Source organism: Candoia aspera, chromosome 3 (genome assembly GCF_035149785.1).
Source record: "Candoia aspera isolate rCanAsp1 chromosome 3, rCanAsp1.hap2, whole genome shotgun sequence".
NCBI classification, from domain to species: domain Eukaryota; kingdom Metazoa; phylum Chordata; class Lepidosauria; order Squamata; family Boidae; genus Candoia; species Candoia aspera.
The window spans coordinates 138493888-138520653 of NC_086155.1; the positions used below are offsets into that span (position 1 = coordinate 138493888).

General features: G+C 39.4%; 2 protein-coding genes across 2 annotated transcripts in view; both read left to right on the top strand.

Moving 5' to 3' along the window:
• The window catches only part of LY86 (lymphocyte antigen 86), a 28433-nt gene extending 1819 nt beyond the window's left edge, over nucleotides 1–26614 (top strand). Inside the window, exons 2-5 of the mRNA XM_063298856.1 lie at nucleotides 13395–13481; nucleotides 16508–16636; nucleotides 24436–24488; nucleotides 26266–26614. Coding sequence (XP_063154926.1) covers nucleotides 13395–13481; nucleotides 16508–16636; nucleotides 24436–24488; nucleotides 26266–26349 — 353 coding nt within the window. The 3' untranslated portion in view covers nucleotides 26350–26614. The remainder of the gene's footprint in view (nucleotides 1–13394; nucleotides 13482–16507; nucleotides 16637–24435; nucleotides 24489–26265) is intronic.
• The window catches only part of PPP1R3G (protein phosphatase 1 regulatory subunit 3G), a 1059979-nt gene that overhangs the window by 707635 nt on the left and 325578 nt on the right, over nucleotides 1–26766 (top strand). The window lies entirely within an intron of this gene.

Here is a 26766-nt window from a genome sequence, read left to right on the forward strand (position 1 = left end):
TTCATACAGGTCACTATATTACTGAGGAAGAACAGATAACAGCAGTAACAGATATGGGCATATTAATGTTTTGTTTTTCCCACAGAAAACTCATTCTGTTCACACAGTGGACATACACACAAGCCATTGGCTCATTTACAAGTAATAGTGACAACTACAGCTGTTAGCAGCTATTCTTTTTGCATTATGCTCTCCTCCAGATGCCCAAGAGGAAGAAAAGAACAGGAAATCAGGCTTCTGTATATCAACAATTTTGTCTTTAGCTGAAATGTCATCTAATTCAAGTGAATGCAATCTTACGTTCACTGACTTGGAAACAAGTCTCCCTGAAATTCATGGGATTATTTCTGAGTAAACATGGTTAAGCTCAAGCTGTACATGTTTTTGAAAAGTGTGAGCTAGCCAGAGCCTGTCTTCAGAGAGTTGGGCATTTGCTCAATATGATAGACTTAACTTGGGGACTCAGTGTTTCTTGTATGTAAACAAATTGCAGTGGACTAGGGATTTTTTATACATCCCAAAGAAAGAGAAAACCAAGAAGGCAAAATGGCTGTCTGCTGAGACACTAGAAGTAGCCCAAGAAAAAAGGAAAGCAAAAGGCAACAGTGATAGGGGGAGATATGCCCATTTAAATGCAAAATTCCAGAGGTTAGCCAGAAGAGATAAGGAATTATTTTTAAACAAGCAATGCGCAGAAGTGGAAGAAGACAATAGAATAGGAAGGACAAGAGACCTCTTCCAGAAAATTAGAAACATCGGAGGTAAATTCCAGGCCAAAATGGGTATGATCAAAAACAAAGATGGCAAGGACCTAACAGAAGAAGAAGAGATCAAGAAAAGGTGGCAAGAATATACAGAAGACCTGTATAGGAAGGATAACAATATCGGGGATAGCTTTGACGGTGTGGTCAGGGAGCTAGAGCCAGACATCCTGAAGAGTGAGGTTGAATGGGCCTTAAGAAGCATCGCTAATAACAAGGCAGCAAGAGACGACAGCATCCCAGCTGAACTGTTCAAAATCTTGCAAGATGATGCTGTCAAGGTAATGCATGCTATATGCCAGCAAATTTGGAAAACACAAGAATGGCCATCAGACTGGAAAAAATCAACTTATATCCCCATACCAAAAAAGGGAAACACTAAAGAATGTTCCAACTATCAAACAGTGGCCCTCATTTCACATGCCAGTAAGGTAATGCTCAAGATCCCGCAAGGTAGACTTCAGCAATTCATGGAGCGAGAATTGCCAGATGTACAAGCTGGTTTTAGAAAAGGCAGAGGAACTAGGGACCAAATTGCCAATATCCGCTGGATAATGGAAAAAGCCAGGGAGTTTCAGAAAAAGATCTATTTCTGTTTTATTGACTATTCTAAAGCCTTTGACTGTGTGGACCATAACAAATTGTGGCAAGTTCTTAGCGGTATGGGGATACCAAGTCATCTTGTCTGCCTCCTGAAGAATCTGTATAACGACCAAGTAGCAACAGTAAGAACAGACCACGGAACAACGGGCTGGTTTAAGATTGGGAAAGGAGTACGGCAGGGCTGTATACTCTCACCCTACCTATTCAACTTGTACGCAGAACACACCATGCGACATGCTGGGCTTGAGGAATCCAAGGCTGGAGTTAAAATCGCTGGAAGAAACATTAACAATCTCAGATATGCAGATGATACCACTTTGATGGCTGAAAGCAAAGAGTCACTTTGATGAAAGTGAAAGAAGAAAGTGCAAAAGCTGGCTTGCAGCTAAACCTCAAAGAAACCAAGATTATGGCAACCAGCTTGATTGATAACTGCCAAATAGAGGGAGAAAATGTAGAAGCAGTGAAAGACTTTGTATTTCTAGGTGCAAAGGTTACTGCAGATGCTGACTGCAGTCAGGAAATCAGAAGATGCTTAATCCTTGGGAGAAGAGCAATGACAAATGTCGATAAAATAGTTAAGAGCAGAGACATCACACTGACAACAAAGGTCCGCATAGTTAAAGCAATGGTGTTCCCCGTAGTAACATATGGCTGCGAGAGCTGGACCATAAGGAAGGCTGAGAGAAGGAAGATCGATGCTTTGGAACTGTGGTGTTGGAGGAAAATTCTGAGAGTGCCTTGGACTGCAAGAAGATCAAACCAGTCCATCCTCCAGGAAATAAAGCCAGGCTGCTCACTTGAGGGAATGATATTAAAGGCAAAACTGAAGTACTTTGGCCACATAATGAGAAGACAGGACACCCTGGAGAAGATGTTGATGCTAGGGAGAGTGGCGGGCAAAAGGAAGAGGGGCCGACCAAGGGCAAGATGGATGGATGATATTCTAGAGGTGACGGACTCGTCCCTGGGGGAGCTGGGGGTGTTGACGACCGACAGGAAGCTCTGGCGTGGGCTGGTCCATGAAGTCACGAAGAGTCGGAAGCGACTAAACGAATAAACAACAAAAAGGGGGTTTTTAAAGTATTTTTTAAACTCTACAGATTGAGTACTAAATACATAAAATGCACGAACTGACTTCAAAGTATCCTTCAATTTACTATTTGTCATTTGTTTTGTTTTAATCAGTGGGCATTATCAAAAACTTTATTGACTCACTGTTTGCATACTGAGTTTATATTTGACCTTTCAGCCAAATAGTGGTAGTCAAGGTGACTAGCAGTAATAAAAATAGAATGTAAAAAAACACTTTATTTTAAAACACAATTAAAAGTGTTTGGGCTTTTTTAAATTAAAAACCTAAAATGATACCATTTCAAAACTTCACTCAGCTTATTTACCAAAGGCTGGCCAGAACAGAAACAGGTCCACTTGCCACAAAGTGACAGTCAAGAGAGCCTGCCAATAAATTATTTTTAAAAAGAAAGCTAGAAGCTAGGCTTCGCCAGTCTCCAAATTTATTCACATTACAACTCCCCAAATTCCCACCTGGCATGGTCACTGTAATCCCAATAGTTCTGGGGACTTCTGGAGAGCAGCAACAGAGATGGTTAGAATGACAGAAGGCAAACCATCAGCATCATATTTCATACCTATTTCAAAATGATCTTCCAGGAAAATGTGTTGCTGACCAGGCCTATGTTAAGGCAAGTCTGGGTGACTTTTTGGTGCAGAGTCCATGCCTTACACCCATGCATCATAACAGGGAATACCATTGAGTCAACCATTCTAACTTTTGTCTTGATTGAAATGTCTTGGGCTTTCATGAGCTTGTCTAGGCCCCTCAGTGCCCTTTTGTCCATTGGTGTTCTTCTCTAAATCTCTTTTATCCCCCACCTTCATAATCAGTTCTGGAGAAAAGATCCAGAGCCATTAGAATGGAGAGGAATTGGCTTGAAGTGGTCCATCAACACTGGATACCTAAATAGCAGGATGAGCAGGCATCCAATACAAATCACTGGATCACCACCTTCCCCAATATGGAGAGATGCATTATATTTCTGTCTAAATCACAGACACATACGTACATACATACATACATCATCATTTATTATTTCTAAATATATACCTATGACTTTATAAATCAGAGTAATTATTAATGATGTACTTATACATAAAAATTAACACTGATCAGATTTATGCAATTCTTTGACCATTATGTGCTCAGAGAGGTATTTCCCCCCACCTCTCTCAATAGTAGACAAGCAGCTAGTTTACCATGCACACCACTCCATAAGACAGTTAAGCTCAATGTCTAAAATCATCTAATTTCTGAAGCTGGTTTTCTTTTTAAAAAATGGGAGTGTTGGAGCTGTCAGAGCTGCTATGGTTTTCCCCGTAATGACTGGTGGACAATATGGCTGAAAGAGGGTTGAACCCCCATTCCCAATCCACATTCCCCTCTGTCCTCACTGTACTAGGCCAGGGCCCAGAGTCTAGGCCCAGAGTCACGTATGTGAGATGGGCGGCTATATAAATCAAATAAATCAATCTTTTTTTAGAAGGAAATTTATCCCAAAGTTCTTTCTCTTAAATAATTAACTCTAAATTGAGGAACCAATTGAATTGAATTGAGGAAGTTGTCAAGAGGTACAAATAATGGCAGGATGGATGCCTTTGAAAACTAGCCTGAATGTCAGTCCTTGCTTTGGAAGAGCTATTTGCCTAGAGCAGTGTTTCTCAACAATTTTAAGATGTGTGGACTTCGGTTCCCAGAATTCCCCAGAAATACTGGCCTAGATGATTTCAGCCCTTTTTGTAATATTTAAACAGGCTCCTCTCTCATCTTTCTTGTCTCCCCCTTGCCTCACTCCCCCATTTTGTTTTTCCTGTCCTGTCTTGTCCTGTCCTGTGCCACAGCCCCCTTCCTCTTCTCCTATCTCCATCCAGATTTCTTCTTTCTGCTATTTCCTCTGGAGGGATGGGAGTGAGCATGAAAAAGTACATTTGTATGTTTCTCTGTGTGAGTGGGGTTTAGGCACAGAGGGATCAATTAATGTTTCAAACGAGATATCTTATTTTACAGATAATTAATTGTAATCACTAATTACTCACTCAGTTAACCAGTTTGTTTATTTTTGTCCTGGGCCTGCCCTTTTTAAAAGTGTGATTTCTGGAAGGTGCATCACCAGGACTGGGGTAAACTGGAGCTGGCAGCCCTAGATTGACAAGGTAGAGTTACTGGGAATTGCTCAGAACCTTTGCTTGTGTTTATCATGTTTTTCGCTCTGCTCTTGTTTTGGGGAGAAGCAGGGCCGCAACTAGGGGGGTAGCAAGTGGGGCATGTGCCCCGGGTGCCGTGCTGGGGGGGGGCGCCAAAATGGGTGTGGAATCCATCTTTTCCCTGGGTCACACAGACCCTCATTGCGGCCCTGGGGAGGAGCATTCAGATTCATCTTCCTCTTGGCAGGTCAGGTCACAGACCTTTCTAAACAAGCAAACCAAACCAAACCAAACCACAACTGATATATGCAGAGGGACATAGAATCCAGGCTCATCAACTACGGTGACACTGAGCAAGAAAAAACAAATGAGGGAGCTAGTACTTTTCAGATTTGCCTTTCCCAGAGGCCGTGGGCTTAGATTAAACGCTGTCATTTAACATGAAGCATAACCCAGTGCTATTTCCAGAAATCGAAATCATGGCAGCAAGAAGAATAATATCCATAAGCTACAAGGTTAAAAATGTCTCCCCAGTGCCTCTTTAAGAAGAATCAGCAATAAAGACAAATTAGGCACCAGATGGTTTTACAGATCATGTGAAGCAAAAATCAGACTGTGCCAATACAGGACAACTTATAAAGCCCACAGGTACCTGCTGACACACAGGATGACATCAGATTAGGAGGCTGTGGGTCCTACTTTGGAGGAGACAGACCTTTATTTGAAGAGCTGTCAGAGAGAGCATACCTGGCCACCCTAGGTGGCAAAGACTGTAGGATGGTAGCCCTCTTTCTTTTGAAACCAAACACAGAAGCTTTGCATTCATCCAGGCAACTGAAGGACACTGCTTAATGTAAGCACAAGACCCCACTGCAGACCTCTGTGAGGGAGGTGGCTAAAGTCTCAGTCAAGATTTAAAGGCCTACTCATCAAGATTCAGTTGCAAAACAGAAGACACACAGACCCAACTTGTCTTTATTAGGAGCATCTGTTGGAATTACTTTCTTTCCTTGTAAGACTTATAACATATGTCGTTGTTACTAATTAAACTGTCTCTAAAAATGCGAAAGGATTTTTGCATTTGGTACATTAACCCATAGACATGTCTGTTTAGTTACAGCAACAGTCACATGATTGATCCACAGCTTCCTGGTGCAATTGTGGCTAAATACAGGCTGGGCTATCATGAGTGAACTTCGTGTCCATGTGGTCCCCCTTTTACACAGGTCATATTGGATGGGTGAGTCAGTGTACCAATTCAGAAAGAGAGGCATCCTTGAACCCAGCAGTATTATTTGCTCTGGTTGATAGCTACCTCTTCATTTTTACTGGAGAATTCAGGACTGAAAGAAAGAAGATCTTGGTGCAAAACAAGCACTTTATAAATGTTGTACCATCTCAGACACAGAAGAAAAACAGTTCTCCCAGCTCAATGCCTGAAGTGACGCAGCCTTCCAGATTCAATATGCGTTGTTCCTCAACAGAAAGTAGAGGAGGAAGAAGAGGAAGAAACTTGGTAGTTGTCTACAAACAACTGTAGATGTTGGGCTTAGTGGTTTTATTGGGTTGGGGACTCTTTAGATGCACTATGTAAGGTGCAGGCAGGAACACTCCTGCCCACACCACTAAATGGAGTTTTTGCCCACAAAGTCCTGCTCTTGTGACAGTTTGGAGGGTAACTTTGCAGCAGAGGAAAAGAAGAGGATGCAATGTGCTGATATCTTGCCATCACACGCTCATAAGCAAGATTTCTCTAAATATGTTCACAGGACAACAGGTCTCCTTTTTATTAGTATTTTTTAATTTTAGAAGGTATTTAAAAACACAAGAAGAAACACAAAGAAAAAAAGAGATTTACAAGCATTACAGGATTAAATAAAACATTCAAACTAATGTTAAATAGCAGTACATATTAAAGTATTTTGTATCCATTTAGAAATCCAGAACATTATGAAAAGCTATACAACAATTAACAGAAGACAGTATAATATGAATTATAAATCACAATGAGAAATTACAAAAATGTCGGTCTAATCTAAGAATTCTGTCCTTATTTTGCAAATCAAAGAAAACCTAGATTTTAAAGCCTTATGTTAAAAGACACCCACATTTCAGATGTAGTATAAACTTATCTTGTGGAACTGTAATCCAAGCATGATTTCTCAGTTATATTGAATTCTGTATCAGATTTGTTTTTTGAAGGCTCTTTGAAGGGGGGGAAGTGCTAAAAAAAGTCAAGATGGTGGCCACAATGACAGTCAAAGCCCTGTCCTTTTTTTTTTAATGTGTGGTGCATACAGTGCATATAAAAAGGGGCTGGGGCTTCAATCATGAAGTCACGGCCACCATCTTGACTTTTTTTTACTCTTTCCTGGTGTCAGCCCTTTGAGGCAGGCTTGACCAGGAAACCAACTACACTAGTTTGATTGGAACTATATTTATTGATAGATGCTCTAGGAACAGAATCTTGAAAGCCTAACTACGTTTTTCCTTACATCCCAGAGTTTGGGCAGAACCAGATTGAGTTTCTTCCTAAAGTTTTGTTTCCCAGGCTTAAAGCACACTTTTGTACATGTTGTAACCATCTCTGCATAGGTTCTCCAAGGGCATCCCTGTGGCTTTCTACACATGGATGTAGAGCCAACATGTATAGGCCAATAAACCGACACAAATATTTCAACTGGAATGCTCACTAACAGATAGAATGCTGACTATACACATTTCGGCTTATTAGCCTTCATCAGTAGTCAAAAGCATAACTAACAGACTGAATGCAGTTCTGGGCAAGTTATTACCAAGATAATCAAAATTCAAGTGCATTGGCTGAGTCCAATATGCAAACTGCTTTTTGAAATATTTGTATCTGTTTATTGGTCTATACATGTTGGCTGTTTGGAGCCATTTTATTGTTTTGTTGTATTTTTTGTATGCTTTTATAATTCCATACAAAATATTAGGAAATAGCATTGTATATTTTAACTTGTGGCCCACCATATTTATTTATATTTACTTGACCTTGTTGTTATTTCACTTCATGTTTTTGGTTAAGTGGGTTCCCTTCTTTTTGTTCTGGTACTTTTGTCAGGGCTGCCCACAGCACTTGCCCCTTGAGGCAAGAGACAAAATGGTACATGCCCTGTCCATTTAGAGAAGCCATTTAGAGGAGCCAGTTGAAACACTGGTGGTGGGATACTGCCTTCTACTGTTCTCAGTCAGTGTACATAAGTAACTGTGGTATGTTGAAGTAATCAGAAGGAGAAACAATGCCTTCTTAAGTTGGGATACAAAGAGGGGAGAACAGAAACAGTAGTCAGACTGCCAGAGAGTAAGATCTCAGGGGAGTTTATTTTATTCATTCATTGATATCCAGAATTGGGGCAGCATGTGACAGTTTTGGGCTCAGGAAGCAAATTAAATTAAATTAAATTAAATTAAATTAAATTAAATTAAATTAAATTAAATTAAATTAAATTAAATTAAATTAAATAGTTTTGCAGTATAGTTTGCTGGCTTCATGTTATTTGAGTATCTTTTTTTTTCTGGTTTGGGTTTAGTGAATTGCTGCTTCTATTGTGGCAAAACACTATTCTCATTTGTTATTTTTTTAGTTGCAGCAGTATTTTCAACAGTATTATTGAAATTTTATTATTTAAAATCTACTGTAGCTAATAAATAAAATAACAGATTTCCTGTAAGCATATATGCTGTCTTCTCAGAAAAAGTAGGCTTTTTTCTTTATCTTTTTTTTCTTTCCACCTTGTTGGGGCTCAGAGCTGCGGTTGCAGAATGGTTATTGGGATATAAAAGTTGAAGAAAGAAGCAGTCTAGTTTAAGGGGCCTAGATCAGTCAGAACTGTACCCTACCCAGTTCTATCATTTAGTAGAAGAAAACAGGCTATAGGCTGCTTCAACTAATCCCACTGCTTCACCCTGTCCAATGGTAGGGCAGTAAGTAACTCTTGTCTTGCACAAGGGCAATGTGCTTCCAGGTCTAAATTTTAAAAATGCAGGATATGTGTGATTGCTATGAGAAGTTTAGGGAACACTAGTTGAAAGCAATATGTTTCCTAAACTGACATACTAATGGTGAGAACACACTTTAGCTGTGAATTAGGAAAAAAAAAAGGTCTATAATCATTTCCACACCAGGGCTGTGGTGAGAAAATTAGAAGATATCTTATTTAGCTCTTTGAAGGCAGACAGCACTATGGAAGTGCTAAGAATTAGTCTATTGTGTGTTCATTTTCAATTCTGCTCTACTACTATAGCAAGAACTTGGAAAAACAGGAGCTAAAATAATTAACTGCCTTGCCATTATTTAACTGTTCCCAGGAGTGGAATAGGGAATGGCCAAAAGCATTAATATACTCTGCAGAGTAATGGGACCCCCACCCCCATCCTAAACTAGGTGAACTCAACCAGATCAATGCAGACCATATGCAATTAATCTACTGGAGATTGTTTTCACAAAAATAATTTAAACAATAATTTGTTAGAAAATTATCAATTAACTGTCCAAAAGTATTGAACCAGGAATCACATGGTAATAAGAGGAAAGGGGGAAAGGGAAAATGAAATGTTTCATTTGTGATTCCAATATGGTAGTTGGGGCCCATTGTCCTGTTGTCATCATAGAAGCATCAGATATTCATTCTGTAGGATTTCCATCACTTGGAAAAACCTACTTGTTCAGGTAAATGGCTAAGACAGAATATAAAGGAAGAACGGGCAATTCCTTAATGCATAAAGATAACACATCCTAGTTTTACAACTAAGGGTTGCTAAGGAGAGGAATATCAAGGCATGGCTATAATATCAAAGTGGATAGGGCTTCTGGGGGAAATTTAAAAGCATGAAGATAGGAAAAACGAACAAACCTCCAAGGTGTTACTACTGTGAAAGTAAAGCACTAAAGATAATTCAATTGTAGCAATTTCACAGAATTTTGGCAGTATAATCAAAGAGGCCTCAGTGGCCATAAGGATGTTATATAATCTATGGGAGTCCCACCCCTAACTAATTAACTTGGTGATTTGTATGGCTGGAAGACTTAGCTCTGCCACCTTGCTTGGGGCAGGGAGAGGTGTACTTACTCCTGGGGATGACTGGTGCCTTAGAGTGCTCCTCACACACATGGACTGAGTTACATCTTTTTGCCACTTAGATTTTATTCTTATATTTGATAATTGTATGTATATTTTATGTACTTGCATTTATATTTTATGGTTATTGTTTTAATTGATTGTTTTTTATTGTAAACCACCCAGAGTCCCTCTTGTGTGGGGGGGGGAGATGGGCAGTGGCAAAATTTGAAAAACAAACAAATAAATAAATAATGCCAAGATCAGTCTTCATAGATGGAAATCTTTGGGTAATATGGTTGAAGAAATGTTTGACGGGTTATCAGGAACCAGCACTGATAACTATGGTTGGTAAAGTATTGTACTTTGCAAAGAACTAGTATGTACAAATGAGAGTGAGAATAGTATAATGGTCAAGATGTTAGACTGGCATCAGAGAGATCCTGGTTGAAGTCTAGCTTCAGCCATGGAAGCTCATAGGGTGATTTTCAGCAAGTTAGTCTTTTAGCTCAGCCAATCTCACCGGTTGTAATTCAATTCAGTCTTCCATTTCAAACAGGAACATCAATGCGGTCTGATTCAGACACCTGAATTGCTTTGGAAACAATGTTTCTAGAGACACAGAATCTAGAATCCGAATGCCTGATTTGATTCAGATCACCTTGCTAATTCTATTCAGAAATCTACTTCAGTTTAGAGATTCAATTCAATTGCCTTTGAATTAAATTACCAAATCAAATATTCACCAATGGAGGTTTAAAAAAAAACACACAACAACAACAACAACAGCAACAACAACAACATATGAGTTGGGGGATTTTGTAAATCAAATGGTTCTGGAAAAAAATGATCTAATTTGGATTCTGGAAAAAAAATAATAACAGAATGGAGAACACGGATAGAGAGAAACCTGGAAATTCAACAGGGCTGTCCGTTTCTCAAATGTGGAGGGGAAATGAGAGTTTGAAGTACAGCATCTTTTTCTCCTGGGAAAGGAAGATAAACATTTTGACTCTGTGAGAATTCAGGATGTGTACATTTTCAGTCTGCAGATGGATTGATGGATGGATGGAACAGGGTAACTCTCTAAGCTGGACCTTTTTCCCTCTGTCTGTGGATTTTCCTGTGCAGCTTATTCTGCACCAAAGGTTATTGGAGCTTGTGAGACAATAAAGAGGAGAGAGTTTTATAGCCTGTGTAGAGCATTTTCCCTTTATCAATTCATTTACCCCCAACAACCTGCTAATCAGACAGCTGGTAAAACAGGGATGGCAGACAAGTTAGATATCATAAGGCCAAGAATAACATCATCAACATCTATTATTTTAGGAAGATGACAGAAAGATTATATCAACTGGCTGCCCCAAGCTAAGGCCATAATCCTGTGTGCCACCAGCTGCCTGCACAAGACTCAAATTATCCAAACTGCATCACCATTGGAAAGAAAAGAAAACAATTGCACAAACTGAAAATACACACACACACACCAATTTTCCATGCTCCTTTTTCTCTCTACCTGAAAATATGCCATCCAACAAAATACTGGTAATACAGAAAAGAGATGTCAAGATGCAGTTTCTCTTGGTGTTAGAAAATGGTTTCATAACCTACTTATGATATCTCAGTGACAAGGGGATTGCAAAATAATTGTCAAAGCTGTTTAAGAAGCAAAAAATATTAAGCAATGCTCAGTTACCATATAATGATAAAACAAGAACAAAACTGATTTTGAAAGATAGAGAGGGAAACACAGAGGGTTACTATCCCTGTCTCCTTACAATATGTATCTTCCTTGTTTCCTGTCTTTATTTTGATAATCAAAGTATAAACTTTGATTATAACAGTTTCTTACAGAGCAAGTACATGTTGTACTCTTTTCTTCTTGGCTGTCTAGCAACCTACAAAGTCAGATCCCCTTGCCTTTTCTTCTTCTTTCTACAAATGCCCCCCTCCTGCTAATGCTGGCTTACTGAGATCTATACAACTGGTGATGTGCAATAGAAATCAATGTGTGATATGCCTTGAACCAAGTCTCAGTTTGGTTGATGTTGACTGGCAGCAGATCTCCAGGATTTTAGGCACATGCCTTTCCAGCCAGAAAATGTCAGAGATGAACCTGGGACCATATCCATTGAATACATTTGGTGCTCTGCTACCAAGCCACCATAGCCCCTCCAATCACTGCATTGGCCATTTTTTTCTGCCCCACCAGATGGCAATCAATGAAGACAGGTGGAGAACAATGAGATCATATCAATATAATGACAGATATTCCAGGCACAGGGTCCAGAGGGAAAGATAGGAAAGGTATGATCTGGTGACACGCACATATCTTGCCACAACATGACAATGATATTTCTCTCTTGTTGAATTTCCTACCTGCTCCCTCTTGATTTTTAGAATGCTGTTAGAAACTTGTGTTTTAACAAAGAGCCTTTGGGAGAATGGAACAGATGTATCTGAGATGTTTCCTCGTATGGATGAGGTTTATTGAGTGATGGGATAGATGGGTTTATATTAGAAATGTTGTAAGTTACAGCAGTGGTGATACTGCTGACTATTTTTTTATATGATGGCATTCACTGTAGTGTTGATTTTTTGCTGTAAGCCACTTAGAGTTAGAAAGATTGAAATGCCATAAAAGTAGAGAGGGTTAAAAACAAAAATATGACAGACAGACAGACAAAATATATGAACTTTTCTTCTACATACAAGCATACAGACAAAAAAGAAACTGAGATCAGCTCTGCTTTTAAAGGCATAAAGCAAGCTTCTGGTGCACAAAGTTACATGTGCTAGGGCTGTTTTCAAGTATCTAATGAACATGTTGCAAGATATGGCATGGGTGTTGTTGCTGACTATTTTGGGGCTCTTTCTCTCTGTTCATCCTATGTGCCATATAGCCACAGAAACAGGCCACTCAGACAAACAAAATAAGGCTTCTGGGTGCTGCGAAATTACCTATATTGTCCATGTGCAAAGGGGAATGCCACAGCCCCCTTTGCCACTGTGTGTTATGTGGACATATCTACTAAAATTAAACATAGTATCTTCTCCATATAGTAAGTGGGGGGGTGGGGGAGCTACAAAATATATAGGTATAATACTATTCTGTGTAAGTCAGAGAAATTTCTGCTATAAGGTAGTGTACAAATCTGTGAGATTGATCTTTACATCTTTTTTTCTTTCTATGGTGTTGATTCTTAAGCGGTAGTCTGCGAGGGCCAGCTCTCACTGGGGGCTCTGTCAAAAAGAAACTGAGGAAGAGCCTGGAAAGTTGGAGGGTTTCTTTGGTGGCCTCATCACATCCTGAAGAAGCAAGGTGCTTCCTGTTTAAAATTTCAACACTGTCATTGCAGAAGTGGCTTTCCAGGGCAGAAAGCTGCAAAGAAAGGTCTGGTCCTCCACACTTGCTTCTACTCAGGAAGCTCAGTTGCTTAATCAAGTCATGGTGTCAAGAGGACAGGGGCCACAGGCTTTTGAATTTCCTTCCCTCTTGAATCTTCCCAGGCAGAAAGTAAAGTGATCCACAGAGAACACGTCCACAGGAACTATGAGGATGATCGAGCTGAAATCAAGTTGAAGAAAAATCCTTCTAACATTTTGTTATCTATACTATTGTATAGATGACAACTGTAATCTATACCATTATCTATACTATTGCAACTGTTATCTATACTATTGTAAAATCAATCACTTGTGACTTGTATCATATTTTTCTCCTCAGATCCTCTGCAAGATCTTGCTTTGAGTGTTGACAGTTGTTCCTATGTACCCGGCATAGCTATTAATATCCAAATAGCAACTATTTTAAGTAAGTATAGCAATTTACCATTCTGTAGTGCTGTGTTCCAGTACAAGTCGGCAGTTGTTCAATGATTAAGAGAATGCCTTGTGTCCGAAATTAAACTTATCAGCTACAAATTATTTATTTATTTTATTATTTATTAAATTTAGGTACTGCCCAACTCCAAAACAATTCCAGGCAGCTCACAAAATCAAACAGAAAACAGAATAAAAATACAATACCATACAAATAAACAGATGGCATCCAATTGCTCCATACAAACATGTACAAAAACCTCATCCACCAAGGGGGCCCAATCCACCCTAACCCAAGGCCTGGGAGAATAGCCAGGTCTTCAAGGTCTTCTGGAATGTGATCAGGGGGGATCTCCAGGGGGATCTCGTTCCAGAAAGCAGGTACTGCAATAGAGAAGGCACACTTCCTGGGTCCTAATAGATGATATTGTTTAATCAAAGGGACCTGGAGCATACCAACTCTGCCAGCCTGCACTGGCCAGGTAGAAACCACAAGATATTTGCATTGCTGAATGAACTTAATTTTGGAAAGGCTGGTACTCACCCTGAACTGTGTTGCTAGACTTGTACTTTTAGTAAGCTTATAACTGCCCCATATATGCATCCTCACTTGCTGATTACTTAGTTGAAGTTCCTGTAAGGGACTTACAATGATTTAATGTTACATGACTTATTATTAAGCACATTTCTAACAGGAAATTGTGCCAAAAGCTGTTTTCAGAATCAATATTGATGTCAGCAGTAAATATTTTCCTACATTCCCTGTGGCGCCCCATGGGCAGTAGCACCCACAGCAATTTTGCAGCCACCTCAGTCTCCTCTGTATGGCAGAGAAGGACAACTCTCATCAAATTTCCTCAACTTGGCTAGGTTGTAGGACAATGAGCTTCAAAGCTCAACCTACCTGGAATATCACAGGTTGTTATCCCTTGGTATAAACCAGGATTGCAAATATGACCTAACAACATTCCTTTTGTGATTCCCCCAAGCTCTAATTTAGGAAGGTTTTAAAGGATACAGTGGCAGCCTTAAGACTCACAGTAGTTTAGGGAACTCATTTCACTCATTAAAACACCTGAAACCCCTTCCCCAAAAGCCTAGTCCTCCTTATTTTTGAAGTTCAGTCTTCAACATATTATACCAGCTCTGAACCAATGGATGTTGTACACCCCTAGTGTAAGATAACAACAATTTTAGGGGAGGAGGAAATCTGTGCAATTGGGATGCTGATGCGGAGATACAGTTGGATAGAGAGGATCAGTTGTACATTACCTCCTAACACTGTTTGCAACCAACTCAGACTATTAAAATCTGAAAATAATGTATATTTTTACTAATTTGTTCAGTTCAACCATGTTTTGGAAGGTGGCTAGGATTTGGACAAACAAAATATTTTTTTACACAATCCATAATCCAACTTTGGAATTTGCTACCCTGAGATGTGGCCCTGGCTATAAGCTTGGCTGGCTTCAAGGAAGGGTTGGACCAATTCATAGAAATCATGGGGATCAACAGCTATTAGTCTTGATGGCAGTGTGACTGCCTCTGAAGGCCATTTACTGGAAGACCAGTAGGCTTCCTTGTGCAGCCTGTTGGCCATTGTGAGAATAGACTGCTAAACTAGATGGGCCAGGAGTCTGATCTAGCAGGGCATTGCTTATGTTCTTATGTTCATAATCATGACCTTGACCTCACTAAACCAGAAAATAAAATATGGTAATGATTTGCTTCTGAGACACTCAAGAAACTAATTAAAAAGCAGTATTCCCAGAACAGGTTTCAACCTATGGTAGCTTACCATTATAAGAGATGCAAAAATCAAGACAACAATTACAGCTCAGCAAAGTGTTGGAGTTTTCTGTATCTATTTGTGCTATGTAGTAGTTGTCTAGATTTTTGGAGTCCAGTTATGGTAGCCCTAAACTGTAATTCCAAAGAAGTGTCTCTGTCTTCCCCTGTCTTTGGATAACTCTGAGTTATCCAAAGTAACTTCTGAGTTACAGCCACTTGGAGGGAACCCTACTTCTTCACCAGACCAAGTTTGCAAGTTATATTCCAATTCTATCAAGAGAGCATACCTATATAGTAATACAGTATATAGCCATATTATAATAATGAACAGCTCCCTTAGCTTCCCTTCAGGTGAAAAGATCTCCCACCCTCCCTCTTTGCTGTCAATGAACTGGATTCTCAGTTGCCTGGCCCAGTTCTGGTGAGATCTGATTTATTTATTCATTTATTTATTTATCAAATTTTGCCACCACCCATCTCCCCCCAAACTCTCTGGGCGGTTTACAACCAGGATAAAACATTAAAATACCATAAAAAGTATAAATAAAAATATAATATTAAAATAAATACAGTATAAAATCCAGATGATGATGCTAGTTGGAAAATTGCTCACATATGTCTGAGAGGACATTTAGGGCGCTAACCATCTCCAGGAGTGATTACTCCCCTTCCTGCCCCAAGTGAGGTGGCAAAACCAGGTTTTTAGCTGTATTGTCACAGGCTCAGAACAGGAAAGAAGAAAATCTAACAAGGCACTAAAAAGCTTGGAGAAAGAAATGCGTGGCTGTGACCTCATCCTTACACCTGCCAGATTTCCAGTCATGATTCTTTAGATCCAGCCATACCTCCTCCCCTGACTTACCAGATTTTGGTTTTGTTCAACTCTGGACTTGCAAGAATCAGATAAGTTGTTTGAGCCCAGACTGTAATTCTGTCCCATGAATTAATGAAACTTACTAAAGATGGATCTTGTGCTTGTCGGCAAAAAAATAAAGACCCACTACATTCAGTGTAGATATTTTTCTCAAGTCATTGAGCATAAGTGGGAATGACCACTTGCTTTAAATTTGGGAATTTACAATAGGTAAGGCATATTACATAAACAGTATTTTGCACACAAGCGCATTCTCTCTCTCTCTCTGTCCTTATGAAAAGTAAATTAGCAGAGTGGCAAAGCCTTGTTCTCATGTACTTCCTCATTAGATTCATACTACATGTATTCTACAGGGTACACCATCAGTCAACTCTCTGTGGATATCAGTCTTACTCTTAATGGACAACGTATACCAGTTTATACTAAACAACTCTGTGAGCAAAATCAGCCACAGTTTCAATTCTGTGGAAAGAAGAAAGGAGGTAATTTTTCTGTGTGTGTGTGTTACTCTAGCAGTGGTTCTTAAAGTGTTTGACCCCGTTACCCATTTTCTCAGTCTTGAATAATGTCATTACTCCCCCCAAAAACCCAACTCTGCTCTTCGAGACAAGCATCTTGGCAGTGGCAGCCCAAACTGGATCATCAACTCACAAAAAAGCAATTACAATTTGCTCCATTACCCCCAGGATATGCCCAAGTTACCCCCCTTACCCACTACCACAGGAGGTGTGCTTACCATTTCCTAAAATGGCTGCCATAATGCTTCCTCTCTGGCGTTTCAGAAGTCTATTAAGAAACAGGTCCTGGTTTCTGAATGCTTGCTTTTTTCGCTCAGTTGTTATTTGTGTTTTGCTCATTATATTTTATTCCTAGATCTGATGTAGGTGATTTTATTGATTGTATTATGTGGCAGTTATATTGTCTTTGTTATGTTTTTATCCCACCTTATTCAGAGTCAGTTCTAACAAAGAACAGCCTGGAAGCTCTGAAAATAAATAAATGAAATGAAAACATTTTGTGACAAATTTCAGATAGACACATATTCTAAAGAAATATTCTCCAAACAAATATTGTAGGCAAAAATAGCAGTTATAATGACTATTATTTAAGGAGCATGAAAGTTCCTGTGGGTCCTTAGTTTGATCAGTGGCTACTGAGAGGAGTATGTAATACTTGTTAAGCAAAACACCATTCTGTGTTACGATCCAAGGGAATGTTGCATTTGGGCAATACTGTGGTGATTGAAAATCTATTATGTTAACAGCAATTTTTAACTGTCAGTGAGGAAAATGGAAACATCCATTCACAAGAGGGAGGTATCAGCCAGCTCAGAGGAACCCAAGCTTACCAAAGATCTTACCAAAGCCCTAAGAACAAGGAAGAAGCCAAAACATCTCAATCATGGTTGAGCAGGAACCACAGAATGCTGGCTGGCTAAGGTAGAAGAACCCCAACCAGATGGGGAAATAGAATGGTATATACAGGATGAGCCCCCACTTATTACTTATATCACAGTGATAGTCATTGACCTCTTTAGCACCAACAACATAAAGTGTGGTAAAGAACACAAAAACAAATGGTTCATCTCTAGAGCTGACTAACTAGAAAAAAAGAGCAGGACTAGAAGACAGAGAGCCAGTTTGGTGTAGAGGTTTATGGTACCAGGCTAGAAACCAGGAGACTGTGAGTTCTAGTCTCGCCTGAGGCACAAAGCCAGTTGGGTGACTTTGGGCTAGTCACTCTCTCTCAGCCCTAGGAAGCAGGCAATGGCAAACCACTTCTGAAAAACCTTGCTGAGAAAACCTCAGGGACTTGTCCAGGCAGTCACCAGGAGCCAAAAACTGACTTGAAGGCACAAAAAACAAGAGAGGGAGGGAGATAGAGAAGATAACATTGATAAACAAAAAGCAATATCTGGGAGAAGTAAGAGCTCTGAAAGTATAAATTTTGGTCTGTTTTCATATTTAGAAAGTTGGGGAGAAATGCATGTTAATAAAAAGATAGAACCTCCCTTGAGTCAAATAGCATGTTATTTTCTTAGCAATAATGTAGAACTGATATGCATTACCTTCTTCCAGGATATTTTTTCAATTTCCTATTCTTGAGCTTTCCTGATGGTGTTCCATTCGAGTACTAACCAGTTCTGACCCTGAGTTTTTTCCAGATCAGCCAAAGTTGGATAAGTGCTGCTCCCTTTTCTGCAGTGCTGATTCTCTTGGAGTCCCATCTGCTACTTGATTTCTTGCCCCAGATCAACTGAAAGGGGTAAAAAAAAAGAAAAGAAAACGGGACTCAGATGCTTATCTCTGATAAAAGAAACTATAGCCCAAAAAGGGCTTTAGAAACAGATTTAGGAATTTAGGTTAGGAATTAGAAATCCACTGCTTGGTCAAACAGCTGATTATCATCACCTGCTCTGCCTAATAATTCTGTTTCACTTATATGAAGACATGGATAGTGCAGCAAATGAGAAATAAATATCATTTATAGGACAATAAGCTAATCAGACAGATTCAAAAGTATCTTAAGCCTTCCATGTTGACATCTTAACCAGGATCATAATCATGAATACAATACTGTGAGCTTCATGTTGATGCAGCAATCCATCCATTAGGATGTGCTCTGAGGAATTGCTAGCACAATTTTTATATGGCTCAAAGATATCAGACAGAATAATAGCCAACTGCCACCTAAGCAAGCAATCATGCAAATTACGGACATGAGACTGATGACAAACTTAAATTCTCATATGCTCACAAATCTCCTGAACAGCTGCCTCATTCTGACGAAGTACTTAATAAAAACCTGTAGAAAATGCAAGAGAAAGAAAGGGGATCCATTGCAGAACCCACAGAAACAGTTCCTTATATAGACAAGTAGAAAGGCAAGTTATTTTATTGTTTGTTTGTTTGTTCAATTTACATAGCTGCCCATCTCATATACATTACTCTGGGTGGCTTACAAAGTTAAAAACAAAAACAAAAAAAAATACAAAACAACAGCAACTTCAGTTTCATAAACATCTGCCTCCTCTTGGAGACACATGTAATATTCCATGAAACTTACAGAGATATCACATTAGACTGAAAATCAGATATATCATGCACACAGACAATATTACCATGATCAAGGGGAAAAAAGAGAAAAAGTGTTAGCTACCATAAATTTTGAAAAAGTAGAAAACTGACAAAATATAATTGTAATGAGGGGAAGTGGTGCTGTCAGGGCTGAACCAGCCCCTCCTCTGAGGTCCTTCGGTCCCCGTACCTGGGGGTGAACAGCACCTGGGAAATTAGGTCCCTTTGTTGCTGCCACCCCCTTCACTAGAAACCGGTTTCTCCCTGCATGCCAGCCCTCTGGGGAGCCAGAAGAGGATTGAAGAGGAAATCCTCGCCCCACCCTGGCTCTGGCCAAACACTGAAGGGAAACCAAAGTGAGTCTGGAGCTCAGCCAAGCTGAGGTGGGTGATAGAAGGCCACCAGTCAGGACTGAAACAAAACATAAACTATCTTTAAGAAAGATACCCCAAAAAAGAAAGCTTTATTTAAATGCAAAGTTTAAATGCAAAAACCCAAAGCCCCACCAAAGTCTTCCCACCAAAACCAGAGAGAACCCTGGGAGAATTCTGGGAGTTGAAGTCAACACATCTTCAAGTTGCCAAAGTTGAACACTGATCTAAGGCATCAGATATCTTAAAAGTCCCAACATTTATCAGCCAAATTGTCTGCTAAGTTTTTTATCTACATAAATTCAGCCAGTTCTAAAAGCTATAATGTCATAGGGGAAAGCACTTAGTCCATACTAAATTCTACACAAGCTATTAGCTGGCTTGATGCTTGCACAGCAAGATATACAGTACTCCTTCAAGCAAGGGGAAGACTTTTGTTTTCTCTGTCTTCTCAATTTTGGACACATGATAAACATGTGTTGGCCAGTAATTTAGACAAGAAAAGTTTCAAGCAATAAAGCAGTCAAAAGACAAGAAGACTGCCACTTATTCAGGAGAGATTTTTTTTTTACTTTGGATGTGAATCAGGTAATTATGACTAGAGATTTCAATCAGATTTTAGATCCTTTATTATATCATAATATTAAATCTAATTCTCATATATGGAAAGTACTGCAATATCATCTGTCATGTCATCTGGCCTGAGGGTCTCAGGGGACTGGTAAAATCTTGAGGTGGCCCCCTTGCTGATCTAATCTCTTGTGTGTTTTATGCTTTTTTAACTTTTTAATTTGATTGCTTTTGACATGTTTATTGTTTTTTATATTTTTTGCTGTACACCATCCAGAGTCACTTCTTGTGCGATGGTCAGCCATATAAATTTGAAAAATAAATAAATAAATCGTTGTTGTTGTTAGTTGCCATCGAGTCATTTATGACTCCTGGCGACCCTATGTATAACAGAATGAAATGCTGCTTGGTCTTGCGCCATATGCCTGACTGTTCCAATGTTTGCATCCATTGTTGCTGTAATTGTATCAATCCATTGCACTGAAGGTCTTCCTCTTTTCTACTGGCCCTCGACATGATGTCCTTTTCAAGTGATCAGTCTTTCCTGACGATGTGCCCAAAGTCTAAGCCTAGTTACCTTCGCCTCTAGGGAACATTCTGGTTGTATTTCTTCCAAAATTGATTTGTTTGTTCTTCTGGCAGTCCACGGTATTTTCAATAATCTTCACCAACACCACAATTTGAATGCATCAATTCTTCTTCTATCTTCCTTTTTTAATGTCCAACTTTCACAGGCATATGTGGCAATTGAGAAGACCATGGCATGAGTCAGACGCACCTTTGTTTTTAAACTGATGTCTTTACTTCTGAAAACTTTAGATAGGTCTTTGATGGCAGATTTTCCCAGCGCTATACATCATTTGATTTCTTGATTACTCCTTCCCTTAGCATTGATCGTTGATCCGAGTAGAATGAAATCGTTGACAACTGCAATTTCTTCTCCATTTATTGTGTCATTGTTTATTGGTCCATTTGTGAGAATCTTCGTCTTCTTCACATTCAGGTGTAGTCCATATTGCTGACTACAAATAAATGACATATATTTATATACTGTATATGTCAGCTTCAAAATCCTCTGCAACAAAAATATACTTCATTTTCAGCTCCACATCAGAGTTACTCACAATTAGACTATTGTCTGTTATCTCACCCTTTAGTTGAACTGATTAATAAATGTAGTATAGATACTATTGCTACGTATACCTGATCATCACTCAGTATCAATATAAATTACTACAAGAAAGCATTGTCCCAATTTTTCTGGATGGCCTGTAAATATATAATTATTAAAGGATCTATTTTTTATAAAATAGAAAAATAGTTTGAAAAATTGTTTTTAATTAATAAATGGACACTCTGGCATTTTTTCATTGTTTCAGATGCCTTTAAAGTATGCATGCATAGTTATACTATTATTCTTCCTTTATAGAAATATCAAAAGTTAAAAAGTTAAACAAGAGCATGGGGGGGGGGGGTGAATGTTAAGGAACCTCTGAGTACATATACAGCATGACCTACACTGGAATTATAAACAGCTTTATGACTATTAAACAAAGAACCTAATTCCCTCCATGCACCTAACAGAATATTCACTGAATCCTATAATCCTCCGGTCCCCCGAGTGGGGGAGATGGGCGGTAATAAAAATATGATAAATAAATAAATAAAGCAAAGATAATGGGAGTAAGATGAAAGACCTAGTAAATTATTAGTTTCTTGGTTAATACAGTTACAACAATGCAATATTATCTCACTATTAAGGATGCACAGGGTAAATTATTTAAACATTCTGACTCATTTTGTCATTCATCTGTTAAGAAAACTAGTCTGCTTAGGGCAGTGCTTCCCAAACCTGGGTAAATTACCCAAAATTGGGTAAAAGTGGTTTTTCTGTGGGTAACGGCACACAAACTCATTACCCAATCACAACAGGGACATTTAAACTGACTTAAAGTGTTTTACCTACATTGGGTAGAAAGGACTTTCTGATCAGCAGTTTTGGGTAATGAAGGAAGATGTTTGGGAAACACCAGCTTAGAGTTGGTTTGGTTTTTCTGACAAGCAGTATGTGTTTGCAATTGTTAAATCTCCTCAGAATATTCTGACAAACCCCACTTTTTGTCAGTGGCCCTACTATGAATCTACTTCTCATCACCTCCATTTTCTATTTTTATGTTGGCGTGTTAGTTTTTCATTCAAGAGCTGAAGGTGGCATACTTATTAAGCATATTATATAATATACTTACTATATTTTTCTCCATTTTCTGCATCTTGGGAGGGCTACTCTCTGGTCATTGCAGTATGCTAATAGAATTAGGGCATCAACTATAGAGGATCCTAAATATATTGGATTATGTGAATCCCTTCCAGGAAGACTTCAGTCCTGGGCATAGGACTGAAACTGATAAATGACCTGAGTTAGGACCTTTATGGAGCAAGTGTGCCACTCAGAGTCCTTTTAGCCTTCTAGGCAGAATTCAGTAGCATTGACCATAGTGTCCTTCAAACCACTTATAGGGGTTGGAGCTGGAGGCACTTCACTTGGTTAGTCTACTCCTTTCTGAGTGGGTAGTTCCAGCTGACAATCCTGGGGGAGGAGCAGTCAAACCCCTGGTTGCTTCACTCAGCTATTTAACAGCTAAATATTTTTATTTGTTTATTTATTTCTTTGTTTATCTAATTTGTCCCCACCCATCTCCTCCCATCAGGGGACAATAAGATCATTGGGAGAGGTTTGATGTGAGGTATCATCAATATATGGATGACACCCGGTTATATATCACTACCTACAGGCCACAGTGGAGGTGGTTACTTGGTGTCTGCAGGCTATGAGCAATTGAATGGGACAAAACAAGCTTAGACTGAATTCCAACAGTTACTGTTTGTATGTAGGTCACCTGGCTTTCTTCTGGTTTCATGGGCAGCTTTGGAGAGGGTCACACTCCCCTCGAAAGAACAGATTTGTGACTTGGTTCCTCTCCTGGACTTACGGCTCCACTCAGGCAGCAGGTAGAAGCCATGGCCAGGGGCATCGTTGCCAGCTTCAACTGGTATATCCATTATAGCTTGCTTGGACTGGAAAGCCCTTATGACAGAGATTCATGCCCTTATACCATGGGATTAGGCTATTGTAACATGTTCTACTATGGGCTGCCCAGAAACTGCAGTTGGTTCAGAATATGGCAGCTGGGCTGCCAGCAGGTGAGAACCACTTCAGCAGCACACTTGTGCTACGGTCACTGCAGTAGCTGCCAATAGGTTTACAAACCCAATTCAATGTGCTGGTGTTAACCTGTAGACCCCTACATGCTTAGGCTCTCTGTTACCTTTGGCACTTCTCCTCTGATTAGAATCTGCCCATCCAGTGAAAGCATTAGCGTCCCTCCCCATGAAAGACTGCGAGGATGAGTGCCTGCAGGTAGGCCTCAATGGTGGTCCAGACATTATCGAATAGCTTACCACCACCCCCGTCCCCAAAGTTCATTTGGCCCCACACTGTTAGGATTTCATAAAGCCACAAAAACTATCCTCTTGAGATGGGCACCAGGGCAATAGCGGTGGAATTGAGCTGCCTTTTTGTTTTGTTAGACTTTTGACTTGAGTTGTGATTCATGTTTTAGGTTATGGGATAGTAGATTTGATTGGGAGGATTTGTATTTTATTGTTGTAAATCACCTTGTGATTGGGTGATTTATATAACTGTGTAATAGAAAAATAAAGACACAAAGAATGCGCGTTCTGAGCGACCTCTACGCTGACTTACTGCAGTGTTGCTACAGGGTTGTTGCGGGGGGCGGGGGGTTGCCTTTTAAGATTGTCTGAAATGTGTAAAGATTTAAGCATTACTATTTTGTAAGGATTGGGAATTTGGCTATAGCAGAGTCAGTTAGAGGTGGGCTATTGGCTGCAACTTGAAAAACAAACTGCTGTAAATAGTAACCTTATTTGTTAATAAATAATATTATTAACCTTTAACCCATTCACAAAGAGGCAGGTACAGTATTGTTATAAAATTCAGCAGCTCATTATTGCAGTGAGCCGAAGATGGTGTGCCAGGTCTGCGTTAGAATAGTAACATTGCATCTAAGTTAATTACTAAGCAGGGATCTGATTCTTGGTTTCTGTCCAATAGAGTAGGGGTGTTTATCTGTGTGTGCATGTGGCGTGTTTTAATCATGGGGATTATGCATGGTGTTCATTATATAAAATAATTTCTGCCTTGCCCAGTTTTCTTGCTCACCACTAGAAATGTTTGTTTTGCAGAATATATTTACTATGAAGGGCCTGTCTCCCTGAACGTGGAGGGCATCCCACAAGTAAGCTTTTCCTAATTCTTTCTAATATCTTGTGAAAGAAAAACATTATTTGAGAAACATCTAATAGGTGTAGTAATGCCATTGTTATTTATAAATGAATGTACTGGAGAAGTAAGACACATCAAAGCGGAATGTGGCTATTGCAACATTATCTAGTAAAATGTCATGCATAAGGATCGTGTATTCTCATATGACATCCTGGGAGAAATTGATATAGTTGCTTGACAACTGTGCAGGACAGCCTGAGCAACCAGGATTATTTGTGAACTCTAGAGATAACTGTTACTACAGTAAATTGTCATTTCTAATGTGACAGAAGGTGAAAATGATTAAAAACAGCAGAAGAGAATCATTAACAATTTTAAGTTTTCATTAAGTTTCAGTGTAAATCAAACCAAATCGAATGTAGTTCTTGTCCAGGCATGTTTTGAAGTGTAGCTCCAAGCACAGCACTCAGTGACAAGTAGAATTCTTGACTGGTTGGAACTTTACCTAATATGGCCATAATATAGGTAGTCCTCACTTAATGACCATTCATTTAGTGATGACTCAGACTTATTGCAGTGTTGAAAAAAACAACTTATAACTGGTGCTCACACTTTTGACCATCACAGTGTCCCATGGTCATGTGATCACCATTTTCAACCTTCCTGGCTGGCTTCTGGCAGGCAAAATCAATGGGGAACCGTGTGATTTGCTTAATGACCGCTGCAAAAAAGCTCATAAAATTGGGTCGGATTCGCTTAATGACAGCTTTGCTTAGCAACCAAAATTCCAGTCCCAATTGTAGTTGTTAAGCAAGGACTACTTGTAAGAACAGAAGCCGGACTAAAGAAATTTTTGGTTTAATCAGCAGAGCTCTTCATATACTCTTAATTTAGGCGATCACTGAAAGTGTATGAGCACATGATTTAACTCCCTAATGCAATAGTGGAGAACTTGTGTTGATGCTGAACAAGTCCCAGCCATGACAACTAGCATGCCCGGTGTGAGAGATGCTGGGAAGTTTAGTTCAGCAGCATTTGGAGGACTCTGTGTCCTCATTAGTGATGGCAGTTAACCTTAAAGTACATGCAGTGAAAAAGAAAACCAGAAGAATTATGTTTGTAGAAAGACGTATGCAGACAGATGCTTGTATGAAATTAAATATATAAAATGATTGATTTTATTTAGGAAATTATGATACGAGAGGGAGGGTGAGAAAAAAGCACGAACTGTACGTGGTGAGAATATTAGCCTCGTCCATGGGAGAATGTTATGTAGAAATGAGAGAAGAAAGAATTTCTAGGCAAAAGTGCAGAAATCCTCTGCTAGCGGTCATTTAATCTATTACCTCAACGGCCAATAGGTATTTTAAGGTTTATGAGGGGCAGAAAACCGGTGGATACAAATGATGAATCTTCAGACAGGATCCCCATCCACAGATCCATCCCTTTGCTAAAGCAAATGACTTAGTCTTCCTTTTGCCTGTGAATTTACTCCAAGAACCACCTTGGACCCTCAAGGGATTATGCAGCAGCAGCATGATGAAAAGAGCAGTTAAGGCTGTCTCATCTTATTGGTCTCTCACAAGTCATTTGCAAGTCTTAATTCCCAGTTTATTTCAATGCCAGCCTCAGTTGCAGGACTGCTTTTGACGATTGCCATGTATTGGATTATTTTGACTAATTCAAAGCAACGGAGTAACTGCCACAGTAACGTTCCAGAAGAGAAGTGGTAGCTGCCACAGACTAATTTATTTCTTCTGTACTTACCCCTTCCTTTCTTTTTCTTACAGGGAGAATTTAATGTAACGGCACAGCTCTTCAATGGAGACCATCACACAGTTATTTGTGCTGATTTTTTTATCAGGAATCGCTGAGGAGGTGCTGTTTGTTGCTCTGTGAGCTGGCATTGCCTAGACAGTTAAAATCAGCCTAAGCTTGAGAGGTACAGGGAGAACCCATTTCAATCTACCCATTATAACATGCTGAAACAATGGAAAAAGGAGGCCTAGTGGCTGATTGAGTTCAGTTGCTTTTGAATTAAGTTGCAATAACCTGATATATTCCAAAGGATTCACTGCAGTACATTTAGTTTTACTTTCTATAAGATTCTGCTTCCTTTTATTAAACCTTTTTGTTAAAATCAAAGATTGTATGTGTGTGCTTCTATTAGGTTCATTCACAAGAAATTAATTTCCCACAGAAATTCCCTTTCCAAATTACTGTAACTTTCCTCCAGGAGATTCGTGTTCCTTCCAACTCCCATCCTCATCAAAGCAAGACTGAATGCCCTT